Source organism: Magnolia sinica, chromosome 2 (assembly GCF_029962835.1).
Source record: "Magnolia sinica isolate HGM2019 chromosome 2, MsV1, whole genome shotgun sequence".
Taxonomy (NCBI): Eukaryota; Viridiplantae; Streptophyta; class Magnoliopsida; order Magnoliales; family Magnoliaceae; genus Magnolia; species Magnolia sinica.
Genome location: NC_080574.1, coordinates 53,448,876 through 53,462,924, shown reverse-complemented (window position 1 = coordinate 53,462,924; position 14,049 = coordinate 53,448,876). Strand labels below are relative to the sequence as shown.

The 14,049-nt window shown below is 41.1% G+C and overlaps 1 protein-coding gene across 1 annotated transcript; it reads right to left on the bottom strand.

Moving 5' to 3' along the window:
* Window positions 1-1,593: 1,593 nt before the first annotated feature.
* LOC131237108 (rop guanine nucleotide exchange factor 1-like) lies at window positions 1,594-13,291 on the bottom strand. Its single transcript, XM_058234764.1, has 5 exons — window positions 12,741-13,291; window positions 11,787-11,903; window positions 10,830-11,368; window positions 2,727-3,077; window positions 1,594-2,246 (listed from the first exon to the last, which is right to left on the bottom strand). Exons 1-5 carry the CDS (start codon window positions 13,021-13,023, stop codon window positions 1,815-1,817), a joined length of 1,722 nt encoding a protein of 573 aa, XP_058090747.1. The 5' UTR covers window positions 13,024-13,291; the 3' UTR covers window positions 1,594-1,814.
* Between the last annotated feature and the right edge of the window lie 758 nt (window positions 13,292-14,049).

Here is a 14,049-nt window from a genome sequence, read left to right as displayed (position 1 = left end):
GTTTGAGAAAATGTCTCAAAGACTCAAACTGGCCCGAGCTGCTGACCGAACCGAGCTGAGCTGACCAGTCAAGCTCGATTGCTAAGTTCGAACTGGGGTTAGCTGCTGGCCGAGCCAAGCTGAGCAAGTTCGAACTGGAGTTAGCTGCTGGCCGAGTCAAGCTGAGCCGTGCCAAGCCCGACTCAGTTCGACTCGTGTACAGCTCTGGCTTCCACTTGCAAGTTAAATTGTCTATTGGGCCGTGGCTCACCAGAATTCCCGTTTGGGCTGATTTTTGGATTCCGGGTGTAACATAAGGGGAATCATATTGCGTGGTGTGCCACACACCACTGACCTCATTGGTATGTTGACGATGCAAAGTTCTGTGGGCCTCACCACGATGTATGTGTTATATTCATACCATTCATCCATTCTGCGAGATCATTTTAATGAATGAGCTCAAAAATGAGGCAGATCCAAACCTCAAGTGGACCACGCCATAGAAAGTAGCGAGGATTGAACACCAACAATTGAAAACTTACAGGAAGCCATGGAAGTTTTGGATCAAGCTGATATTCATGCTTTCCCTTCATCCAGGTCTGTGTGACCTGATAAACAGGTTGAATGGCAAATATACATCACGGTGGGCCATAAAAAGGTTTCCACAATAGGCCTCATTGTGCCCACCGCTTTCTGTGGTGTGGTCCACTTGAGTTTTGGATCTGCCTCATTTTGGGCGTAAGGATGGACAGCATGGATATAACACATTCATCAGGGTGGGGTTCAAATCTTCACCCCGTCAACACACCACGCAATCCGCTTAAACACAACTGGAGGAATCGTATGTCTTGAAGACAACAGACGTGCCCCACTCACTTATGCCCGAGAGCAACACCCTTGCAAGTAAAGATCCCTTCAGATTATGATCAAAGCACTTAGAAAGATGTGATAGCAAAGCTTAGGGCCTGTTTGGTTGCCACTTAAAACTGAGTTCATTTCATTTTATTTGATCGTCATTGTGTATTATAGAAAGACTAAATACTCCCGTGTGATGGATGATACACTGGCACTTAAAAATTACTAGGAAATTGCAGACTTGGCATACAATTAATTCAAATTAAACCGTCCACATTTTAGATACAATCTTGGATGTAATACGAACCAAAAATCGTGCTTAGCTGATGGACATTTATTGGTCAGTTCAAAAAAAAAATTAAAAATCCAATGGTCTTATTTCACAAACAAGTCTAAGAATCAGAGATTAGGATCGTTCAAAAAATCTGATATTTAGAAAGTGGGTTCCACAGTTTAGCTGGTCTAATTTGTGTTCCCTGGTATCAAACTTCATACACAGCTACAGTATCAAATAACTCCCCTTTAAAACCACCATTATCTCTAACAAGTAACTGATATTAACTAAAATGAAATGGAACTCATTTCTAAGTGGCAACCAAACAGGCCTTTAAATTGAAATCCGGTCATTCCTTATGCCCCTTGCAATCAATGGATTGAACCATATTTCAAAACACCACTCATGTAAATCACCCGATTGAAATATGGTTTTATGAAGACGGGCTGAAGTACCTGGATTTCAAGGATCATTGAACCAGAACATACCAATAAATCAGAGAGCAATTACCTCATCGTCCAGCAATGGGAAACCAAGAACAAAACTTTCAACTATGTTTATTTCCATTTCTATACAGGAGCACTAGTCGCAACCTAACAGCTAACTGCCTGGGCCTCTGCCATGATTCCTACTCACTGCATGACTCTTATGAATCACAGGACCAGCTCTGGATACAGCATTTGCTTGCAGTAATTGATAAATTAGGTCAGTCCCGTTCAGGAGCATCTCCGTAGTCTCTCCTTGCACTTAGGTTCCCAGCATATGACCAGGACTTCTCTGCGTCCGAAAATACCAGTTTTTCAGACTTCACATCCTGCTGCCTGCAGAGACTGCTCTTGACAAGGGAAGTTTTGTCCTTCCTGGGGCTTCTGACCATTGGGGTAGAAGAACACAACGTTGGTGTTGCAAATGGTGAGGCGTAAGGTGTGTTTTGGATTGAGAAAGGGCTGGGCGAAATCTTCTTCTGTACGGGAAGACCAGAAAATCCTCCCCTACCAAACAGAGAAACCGACTCCGCTGCTGCACATTGCTTGGTTGCATCATCCACATAGATCAGATCGTCGATCCTTGCCATTATGTTGAAGGCCAAGCTCTCTGTAACCCTAGAGTAGCTCTCAAGGATTGACTGGCCTACGTCCTGCGATGGCATAGATCATTATCTTTTGAATTTTGTTGAAATGGGAGCTGGTTTGCTTCAATTTGAAGGAAACCAACAAATTATCAGGTCCTAATACATCAAGTCCATACAACTGAAACCCATGTTTTGGTGACTTATCAAGGATGGGCCGTCCCCAAAATTCCTCGGATTGGAAGTTCCTAACCCTTTGATCAGTGGTCCACAAACAGATGGTTAGGAAAACAATTCAGCAATAATCCAGGAAACAAAAAAAAAAAGAAAAAGAGCTGAGGAATCCATTGGTAGGATCTTCCAATCAGGAATGCCCCAATCAATGGCAGGGCTCATCAGATAAACAGTTTGATCACCAAACAATGGGCCCAACTTGTTTAGATGGGGTGCATCAGGATACCACACGTCCTGATGCATCAGGACACAATATCCTCATAACGGAAGGCATGTGTGAAGAAAATACAAATGAAAAGGACAGTGAGTAAAGACCTTGTTGTATTGAATCTTGTTCATGTCCAAAACAGTCTGTGGGAGGCCAGGGTACCGAAGCCTCAAGCTGTGTAGGAGGCTCTCAGCCCGTTGGGCTAGAAGATGGCTCCTCTCAGAATCAGCGACGAGACCTTTCACCTTCCCACTCCATGATGGCTTCCGTACTTTCATCTGATGAAATTTCTTTTGGTCCTTGAGGTTCCAGACATGTATGGCAGCCTCGATCCTATTTGCTATTTCCAGAGTTTGGTGCTCGGATGACAGGTCTAAGCAATCAAGGAGGCATTCCGGTGAAAACTGGTCAGATGTTATGTAACGGTAGATGATATCACCCAAACAAGATTTTCCGCTCTGCAGTAATAGAAGCCATGCATGCTCATCAGTAAGACCAAGAATAACAGTGGCTTAGTTTAAGAAACAAGTTTATTACTTGCATTCCACATTGTTAACAACCATCAAATGCAATTGTGGTTTTGTTAAGAAAAAATTTGATACTCTGGCATACTATAATGGTTGATATGCAGGTACTAAGAAATTGCGCATGTAGCACATAGTAGCTTTAATTAAATTGTCCAAATAGTGGGTGGGATTTTAGATGGCTCTTAAACCAAAAAATACACTGATTTGATTTCCTAACTGGCCGAATGGTGGACATTTAATGGATGGTCGAACTGAAAAATAGTCAATGGTCTGAATCGACAAATAAGTGCCATTAACCAGAAGTTGGAATTGTTCCATCAATCTGGCTTTTGGATGATGACCTATCTTCTACATTGGTTCCCACAATTTGGACAGTTTAGTTAGAATTAATGTATGCCACATGTACAATTTCCAAGTGCTTGCGTATCAATGATCACACCCTGCCAAACTATTAAATAATTTCCTTTTTTAGGTACATGCATAATCATCAATTAAATTACCAGGATTTTCATAGATTGAGTAGTGAAACAAAGTGATATGGTTAGCAATATGCAATTCAATTAAATACTCAGGTCCAATTTGAGCTGAGTATATTTTTGTAATGAAAATGGATACTTGTAAAATCTCACAATTTATAATGTTTACTATCTGATGCTTTGATGTGCAGAACTTCTTCACCCAAGTTGGTAGCAGCATCAGTATGAAAGCAATGTGCATTTTATCAAGCATGAAATTGAAATGGAAACAAACAAAGAGGAAGAGTTCCATGGAGTTCAAGAGTCATCTCTTGGGTGGTGGGGCTCAGCCTTTTTGCAAATTTCAAAAGGAAAGATTTGTTGGGTCACATGTTTGTTACTTTCTAGGTTTGGGGAATTGAGATGGCCTCTCACCATCCTTTCACTTTTTTGCAAAATTTAGAGGTGAAGATTTAAAGAGTCATCTCATGGGTGGTGGGGCTCAGCCTTTTTGCAAATTTCAAAAGGGAAGATTTGTCGGGTCATGTGTTGTACTTTCTATGTTTGGGGCATTGAGATGGCCTCTCACCATCCTTTCACTTTTTGCAAAATTTAGAGGTGAAGATTTGTTGGGTGTCTGGGTTAATGTGTTGTAACTTTCTGGGTTTGGGGCCTTTAGATGCCTCTCGCCATCCTTCCCCAAGGTTTCTATCCTCTGTACTTTCTTCTCGCGTTAGTAAAATTCAGCACTACCATTTAACCCAAAAGAAAAGAAAAGAAAAGAAAAAAGAATGAAACAAAAACAAAACAGGAAAGTAGTCTTGAAGTTTAAGAATAGTATTGTTTTTCCGTAATAGATCTCCATTTTGAGTGTAGACCTCCTAGAGAAAAGTTCCAGGAGGGCACACTTGGATGCACTGAGAAGTTCTTGCAGAAATGCATTTTCCATGGGAACACCCCATTTCTTGCATTTGTGAGTCGGAGGAAGTCCCTTTTCTGCAGAAATGCATTTAGTAATCATTTTTTTTTTTAAAGCCATGCATTTAGTTATCATTTCCATAAGAGAGAGAGAGAGATAGAGAGAGAGAGAGAGGGAGGGAGTATTTCTTGCATTTGAGAGTCAAGAGGAAATGTCCCTTTTTTGAAGAAACACATTTATCATTTCCATGAGAGAGAGTGAATAGGAACAAAGCATGGCCAACAAATTTTCCACTGACTTACGTTTTCTATGAGATCTCCCCAGATGTTTAAAATGGAAATGATGTCATGATGCATCACTTGTCATGGGAAAGTGGAAATCCCAAGCATCCTTTTTTCCATTTCCATTTCTCATATTTCATCAAAAAATATTTCGAAGAAATGAAACTTTTCCAAAACTTTTTCAGTGCATCCAAACAGGACCTAAATGGCAGAAGTATACCCAGAGGAAATTTAACAAGACATACATGAACTGGCATGTAGTAAACGTTTTAAAGATCAGACATGTTTTGAGAGTCACAAGCCAATGCTGCACTGGATCCATCTGATCAAGGTACTTTGCTATCCATAAACAGTAGTATAGTTTAAATAATTGAAATGAAATTTTCATTGTCACTAAAATGAGAGAACCATCACAAGCATCATCCCAGGAGGGAAATCTATAATTTTGGACAAGGTAAAGGATACAAAATGAAATGAAGAGACAGATCATTATGATCATCATCATAGCCTTGTCTCAGCGATTTCGGAAGAGAGAAAAACAACAGGGAAGGGTATAAACGGAATCCATATTTAAAAAAAAAAGAAAAAGAAAAAGGGGGCCTTGAATAGGCTCCAAAATGAATTCATGTCATTTGAAGGGTCATTACCATTTTTCTTGCATGACTGCAGCTAGGCTTTTCTGACTCGATTTGGACCTGGATCAGCTTGCTTTACTTTTAACACTCACATGCACAAATCTCTTAAAGAGTGTTTCGGCATTTTTTGAAATTCAGGACACCAACAGGCATTCTTGTTAGATGTAATCATAAAAAGCATGGTCGGTTATGTCTTGCAGCTTCTAGTGGTGTCTAAAAATATCTGTGCAACAAAGTGGGCCAGTTTGAATTCCCTCAACTAGTGGCAGCAGGAGGCTCAGAAATTTAATGGGCTTCAAGGGAGAGTGGAGCTTTTCCATACATTCATAATGAAGCAAGTCCGTGACGGCATGAATAACATCCAATATTTTCATGTTAAATTTAAACAAGTGGGAATGTGTCCAGATCTATTGTACAGCTCTAGCAATATAAATTTAAATAACCATAAACTTCATAACAAAAGAAAATCCAACAAGTGTTGAATGGCTTTCAAAAGTGAGATGAACATTTACGACCCTTAAAAAGTTATTCGAACCAGATAAGACTTCTTCTTTCTACTGAGGAAGACAAAACAGTCAATATGTAAACTACGAGGTTATACCAAGAGGGTGTTTAACCACACATCATAATCTAATGGCTATGGATATTTATATCAAGAGATGGAAGAGAGAGTGAAACTAATAAGGGTCCAAGAACAATGTAGTTGAATTTAAAAGGAGAGAAAGCAACATTATTTAGGAATAAATTGATAAAAGAAGGAAAATTGAATAGTAAGAAAAATAAAATAAAAGTTATGTGGAATGAGATGGCTAAGTTCAATAAGACAGTGGAGAAAAAGTATTAGGAGTATCTAGAGGGGCAAGCCACTCTTATACAGAACTTGGTGATGGAATGATGATGTCCAAAAGGTGCTACGAGCAAGAAACGACCATGTTACAAGGCTTGGAAAGGGATATGAGCAACAAATTACAATATAGAAATGCCAACTCTGAAAAGGTAGTACTTGAGGCTAAACTTAAGTTATATGATGATCTATAAAACAGATTGGTAACAAGAGAATGTAAGAAAGATGTATTTTAACTAGGAAAAATAGGGATATGAAGTGTAGCAGTCTCCAGCTCATTAGAAGGCCTGGTAGAGAGTGTAGTGTGTGTGTGTGCGGTCCAGGGTTCGATCCTTCGTTGTCTTACCTTATAAACCTTAATAGTGTACCTAAAATAAAAAAATAAAAAAAAGAACGAAGAAGAAGAAGTGTAGCTACCAATATCACGTTAGAGATGCATTAAGTGCAGTCACCATAGAGTAGTTAAGGAGGAGATCAATGAAAGGTGGAGAAGTTATTTCCACAACTTGTTATGACACCACATTGAGAGTTTAGGGATAGAAGGAAGCATAAAGTCAAATGAAACTCAGGTTCATAGATATTCTAGTGGGATTAGGAAATATGAAGTAAAAGAAGCTTCTTTTTTTTAAATTAGTCAAGCTTAGTGATAGAAGCGAAAGAAGCTTTGAGAAAGATGAGGGACAAAAATGGCCCTAGGATCAAATGGTGCCAATTAAAGGTTTGAAATTATGGGGAAGATATTGGCTTATTTTGGTTACTGAGTAGTTCAACATGACTGTAAAAATGAAGAAAATGTCAAACAAATGGAGAAAAAGCACCGCCGTATCCATTAACATGCATAAAGGAGATACACTGAGCTGTACTAATTATCATCAAATTAAACTTATTGTCATACTAAGAAACTGCAGGAGTGATTGAGCAAAGATTAAGATATGCGACAAACGTATCAGAAAATCATTTCAGATTTATGCTAGGTAGGTCAAACATTGAGGCCTATTTTCTTTTCTTTTCTTTTTTTTTTTTCTAATCTGTAATGAGAGGAACCAAGAGGTCAAATACAAGAAGCCGAATTTCCTCCAATGGCCCCAACCTAATGTAAGCCAAATCAAGAAAGATTGGTTAGTGGATTCATCTAAGAAGTAAATGATCCTGATTTCCCCCAACAGCCCCAACCTAATGCAGGCAAATAAAGGAAAAAAGCCTGAAACTTAATGTGAGAACCCAAATAACCTAGAGATGCTCCCAATAATGATGGAAACATAAGATATAGAGACCAGGCAAGCACCTTAATACTTCAAAAATTTATCACGGCACTTGAGAAATTCTGGAGAACAATTGAGTTGGCTGATGGAACTAGTTGCATAAGTACAGCTGCACAACATGGCAAGCCACTTGCTGTGTAGTTAAAATCAGTTAACAATATACAATTTAATCATATTTTTTTAGAGAGATAATTTCATCATATTGATGTACCACGAAACCAACTTCTTGAAGTTGCTAGGATCATTTATCTCAATGCAACCAAAATTTACAATTGACAACCGATATCTGCACCTAGAAGGTTTTGACATATTAAAACGATGCCATGACACAATGCCTCAAGAATTGTCGACAAGACAGTCGTCAAATTGAAGGATGTGGGTGATCCCAATGATCGCCACAATGTAAAGCAGTGATAACAAGAAAAATGCAATTCATTCCGACAGATACAGGACACTAATGAAAGATCTCTATAACGTAAGTATTTTAGAATGGTTTCTTAAGATATTGAATAGATTTCATTTTAAACCCTATAACATGGATCACTTGATTTCATTCAGGCAACACAGTTTTTGCTTGGGAAGGTATGCCCTGAACAATCATGTGATCTTCAGAAAAGTCACTGTCGCAACAATGTTACCTTTAAAAAAATAAAATAAAAAACTCCCTCTTCCAAGAAATGATTTTTCTTTTAAGAAGCTTCGGCTTCTGACTTAGCCAAAATCTAGCATAACCCTCAACAGTGAAGGAATTCCACCATTCTTTAATTAGGTCAACAAACCCCTCCACCTCTAGCCATGATAGCTCAAACCGAAACGGCTTTGGCCCCCCCAACTCCACCTGTGTCTCTAGCAAAATGGGGCAATAGTCTGAAATAGGTTTTGACAACCCTCACAAAGACCAATGGGAATTTCTCCACCCACTCCACTGACAACAAGAATTTGTCTAACCTAGACATAATGGCTTATCTCAGCTATTTTTCCAAGAATACTCGCCATCCACCATTGGAAATCCACCAACCTGTGCCTATCAAGTATCAACCCATGACAAGAACTTCATACTGGGCGAAATCTTGCCCCTGTTGGACTTCTCAAAAGTAAATCTTGTTACGTTGAAATCACCTCCTATAAACCAAGGGAAAACGAACTTGTCGCATACTTAATCGAGCTCCTAGAAGTCTTGCCTCCTTGCAGCTTGGTTCAGCCCATATACTACCATGAAGCACCACTGGAACCCAAACACAAGATCCCTAAGAACCACTGACACTGAAGAGGACCTTGCCCACCAAGCCTCCTTGGCCCAGATATTGGAATCCCAAACCACCAATATCCCCCCCAGCCGACCCAATAGACTCATCCATGAGAGAGCACTCGAAGCGCTCGATCAATCATTTGAGAGAGCAATTCTGAAGATTCTCGAGGGAGAGTTCAAGAGGGAGATTGGTTAGAAGGGATTTCGCAAGGTTGAGTTACAAAGCCCTCTCTAGAGTTTGGTCGCCAAAGGAAGCTAGGGGTCGGGCTCAGAAACAGGAGGTGCAGGAGACCATCTATCACAACACCTAGTATAGAGGCATGGTTGTTGTGGCTCAAGCAAGAGTAAGCAGCAAGATGGTCGAGCCTCGAAGCTGACAAAGGGAGAATAGTCAACTAGGTATCATCGTTGGGGTTTGTTAGGAAGGAGTGTTATAGAGAGAGACAGAGATCCATAATAATAACATTCATTATTTATAACATTCATTATTTATATTTTGATATGTAAAAGCATGCATATGATAGAATAACATGCATGTGGTATAATAATAACATTCATTATTGCATATACAAATTGCATTATCAATTCGCAGACACAAGTATATTGCATATATTTAGTGTGTGGTACTAAAGTGACACACATGCAAAAGCATGCATATAATATAATACCATGCATGTGGTATAATAATAACATTCATTATTTCATATATAAATTGCATTATCGATTCGCATATACAAGTATATTGCATATACTTAGTGTGTGGTACTAAAGTGACACACATGATCCCACCCCTAGCATACAATGTATTGGCCCATTTCCATATCATGCACTGGAGCGACCCTGTCCCAAGTAACCTTGATCACATGCCCCTCCCCTGCAATCCTCAACTCCCCAGCATCGTTGAAGGTAAAATAATAGCCTGGCTGCCTAAGGCTATGGTTTGTACTTCTAAAACCTGTTCTCGTCCCCACTTTAGTTATAAATTGTTCTTTGTATCTGCCCTCGTCCCCATTTTTTTTTTCTAGAAATTGTTACCATAGGTTAATTGGGGCATGATGGTCTAACAACAGACAATGCAAGTCTAGATCATCAACAGCTTTCATCGTTATCCTACGGATGATTTCTCTAGCAATTGTTACTATGGGTTAATCAGGGCATTATGAGATGACAATAGCCAGTGCAAGTTTGGATAAAAAATGACTTTCTTCGTTATCCTGGGAACAATTTCATCAATCCTTTGCACTATCTAAGAAATACCTAGGAGTTTTATCAATCAACCTAAAGAGAGCTCAACATGGTATTCCAAAACAGGGTCCGGCTCCATGGCTTAGTGATAGATATACTTTGTTTCAACACTGAGATCATGGGATCGAATGCCCATGTAGGGTGGGTGGGTGGGTGGGTGTGTGCATGTGGGGGTGTATTAAAAAAATAATAATAACAATAAAAACATGGTATTCCAAAACAGTTACGTAGCGGTAACGGTGGTAACCGTTATATGTTATAGGGTCATAACGGCTGTAGCGGCCATTAGGGCCTGCATTGTAATGGTAACAGCGGTGGCCATTACGGCAGCCATTACTGTTGTGGGATATCTTGGAGCTCAATCAGCGACTTCAGAGTCAAAATTCCACACATGAAAGCACAAGTTTCATGATTTCTCTAAAGAAATAGCAAAAAAAGAAAACCCTTGCCATCAGCTAAAATGTAGGATAGTATTTACCGGACATATCATCATAAATTACAAATAAAGTCCTCATACATCCTGTGTCAAAGCTAATTCCCTGTTCCTAAAGGTTATATCACAAGATTGTCATGGTTAAATACATCTGGTTATCAAAATCAACTATAATGCGACATCCCATTGATAAAGATGTTCAACTTTCAATATTGTTGGTCACATTTGCATCAAAACATAAAACCATCCAAACATAGTAATATGAGGGTTGACAATAATATCCCAGCTATTCAGATATATAGTCCTCAATTGAATACATAATACAAAGAAATACTTGACATCAGAGCAGGTCATTTGCACCTTTGGCAAGCTCTCGAAGTAGACATCTGGGATCTCCATCTCAGCCAGCACGCTGCTATTGATAGCCATGGCAGCTTTAAGGATCTGATTCACGCAGTCCCTGCACTGCTGCAATCTCTTCCTTGCATCTTCCGACAGCCCGTTTGGTGGCACTCTTGGGCATGGAAGCCACCACTTCTCTTCTTGTCTGATAGAAGGCCTCCCGGATGATGACGAGGAAGGATAAGGGCTGAGCTCGTCAGCATCTGCCACAATTACCCCTCGATCAACATACCAGAATTCTGTGTCCTGGAAGGTGTCAAGCATGCCAATGAGCATGGCATCAAGCTTCTTTAGGGCAGGAAGGTTTACATAAAGGTCTGACCGGGGACGTGTCACCATGACTTCAAAGGTCCCACCACCAGGGAAGTCTTGCAAGGAAGGGATTAGCTCGACAATGGAATCGCTCACGCATAAGAGCCAGTCCATCTCACGATGCCACATCGTCTTCTTCTGGGGTGCCAACGGCTCCAGTCTCCATAGCTCCCCAAATACAGTAGCTGCAATTTTTCCAAAAGAATAATTAAATAATTGCCAATAAGATTAAAAAAATAATAATAAGAAGATTAAAGAACAGAGAAATGCTTAGGCAAATCGCAAGAGGGATCGAAGAGGCAATTCACAATATACGGATTCTGGCCACCCATCAGGCAGAGAACACCAAAAAATGCCATGGTCCCAGAAATCAAGTCCAGTTATCAGGTGGGCCATGTTTGTATGGGAAAGATGGATGGTTAAAAAAATGCGGCCAACCATCTATATCCAGCATAATTTGTGGCCCACCTGACAGGCGAACTGGCCTGGTTTTCGCACCAAGGCACATCCACAGTGGCGTCTCCTGACAAACAGCCCAGATGGAACCGCCCCTTCAATCCTCTTCTCCCAAGAACTCATCAGCATTTCTCAAAAAATATATACCGGAGAGATTCGTAATAGCGTTCGAGATAGCGAGGGCAGTGCAGACTCCCTTCCCACTGCCGGACATGTCTTCGCCCAGCAGAAGCTTGGCGAATCTTTCCTTCATCATCTCGACTTCTGCAACCACAGGAAAACAATAAATAAACAAAAGATAAAATGCTACTCGCTAACTTAAGCCACAGAGATCACTACCAATCAAGAACCGAGCGACCAATCTAGACGGTTCGATTTGCCCTAGATTTAATACTAGGAAGCTCAACAGAAGAAGAAATTTCACTAAAAAGGAAAAAAATAAAACAAGCAGAAAAGGCAATTGCTACAGTGAGCCGCCGGTGGAGACCACCAGAACGGGAGCTACCAGCGCATCTTAGACCCCGCCCGTAATGCTATGCTAAAAATACGCATAAGATGAAGCGCCTGCAAAGTTTTACGGCCAGAAGGCAAAAACCCAAGAAATGGAGCTAAAATGCGCCGGAGAAGACCGTTACCAGTCAACACTGCTTGACTCAACGCCGGAAATCAAGCCAGCGCATCTTACACCCTACCCCTAATTCCGTTCTAAAATTCGCACCGGAAGATGAAACCCCTGCAAACTTCGCGCCCAAAGGGCACAAACACGAGAAATGAAGCCATTTGCTAAAATGCGCCGATGGAAACCGTTGCCAGTCAACACTGCTTGTCTCAACGCCGGAAATCAAGCCAGCGCATCGTACACCCTGCCCCTAATTCCGTGCTAAAATACGCACCCGAAGAAAGCGCCGCAAACTTCGCAGCCAAAGGGCACAGACCCGATAAATTGGAGCCATTTGCTAAAATGCGCTGGCGGAGACCGTTGCCAGTGAAAAGTTCTTGACTCAACACCAGAAATCAAGCCTAACGACACAATTTAGATCTTCCCCCCTAATATGACGCTAAAATTCCTAGTTGGAGAATAAAATCAATAATAACACGAACCTGAGAAATCGGCCTCGCGTTCCTCCGCCTTTCTTTCCCACACCACCACATCCCTCCCACCGACAGCTGTCAGCGGCGCCCGCGCCCGGAAACCGGAGCTCCCGGTGACCGTACGGACGGGCAGGAGGAAGGAGGAAGGGGAGGTGGAGGTGGCGTCCGCGTCGTATCGGCGACCGGAGAAGCTGCTGCAGCTCTCAGACTCGCTCACATCCGCACTCAAGCTGTAGCTCCCGAACCGCTCGCTCTGCTGATCCAACGCCTCGTCGGAAGATGCACCGTCCATCGGAGAGAGAGAAAAAGAAGAATGCAACGACAATGACAATGAAGTGATCTAGGGATTTCGTCCGTCCATTTCTGATCTGGTTGCGGCCGTTCTCATGGCCGCCTGAGATCTACAGCTACCATTTCTACAGCAGCAGATGCTTGAAGAAGGAAAAAGTTCCCTCTCTCTCTCTCTCTCTCTCTCTCTCTCTGCAGGAGACGAAAAGAAAAAGGAGGAGAGGGAGTTTGCATATCGTCTTTCCGTAACAGCAGTCTTACTGCACCCGACACGGCTTTTTTCTCTCCCATCCTGTCCGCTACCCCACCTCCACGTCGGATTGATTTCCCTCCGGAAGAGAAGGACAGCCTTACAATAACCTGTGGGGCCCACAAGTTGTCTGTGATCTATTCCGTCCATCAGGTTCGATCCTCGACTCTGAAGCAAATCATCCATGTTCAAAATTGAGGTGGGCTACACTGCGTACTAAGTAATTCGGTACAATGTGGGCCCACCGTGATGTTTCATCGTTTTAGATCATGAATCCGAAGATTTGGATTATCTTACTTACGAAGGGCAGTGAAGTTTTGGATCAAGTGAATTTTTTTCCTTTTATCCATCCTGAGTTGAAAACGGATTGGCTACTCCCCCTGCCTATTTGGGCCCCACCATGATGTCTGTGTATCATCCATGCCGTCTATCTATTTTTCTATATCATTTTATGGTCTTAAAAAAATTAGGTATATCCCAACCTCAAGTGGACCACATTACAGGAAACAGTGTTGAATGAGCGTCAACCATTAAAAACTTTTTAGGGGCCATAAAAGTATTGGATGAAGCTGATATTTGTTTTTTCCCTTCATTTGGGTCTTTATGACCTAATCAATAGATTGGATTTCAAATAAACAGTACAGGGGGTCTTAAGAGGATTTAAATGATGGATATCCAATCACTATTGTTTTCCTGTGGTGTGGTTCACCTGAGGTTTATATCCCTCTCATTTTTGGGATATAGCCTAAAATAATCTTTAAAAATGGATTAAAGGAATGG

What these genes read in the sequence shown, in the direction of transcription:
- LOC131237108 (XM_058234764.1), bottom strand. Translation starts at nt 13,023, where the DNA reads ATGGACGGTGCATCTTCCGACGAGGCGTTGGATCAGCAGAGCGAGCGG. An exon ending in ACGCGAGGCCGATTTCTCAG is followed by an intron (nt 11,904 to 12,740) that starts GTTCGTGTTATT and finishes CTGTGGTTGCAG; the next exon opens with AAGTCGAGATGATGAAGGAA. An exon ending in ACAAGATTCAATACAACAAG is followed by an intron (nt 2,247 to 2,726) that starts GTCTTTACTCAC and finishes ATGCCATCGCAG; the next exon opens with GACGTAGGCCAGTCAATCCT.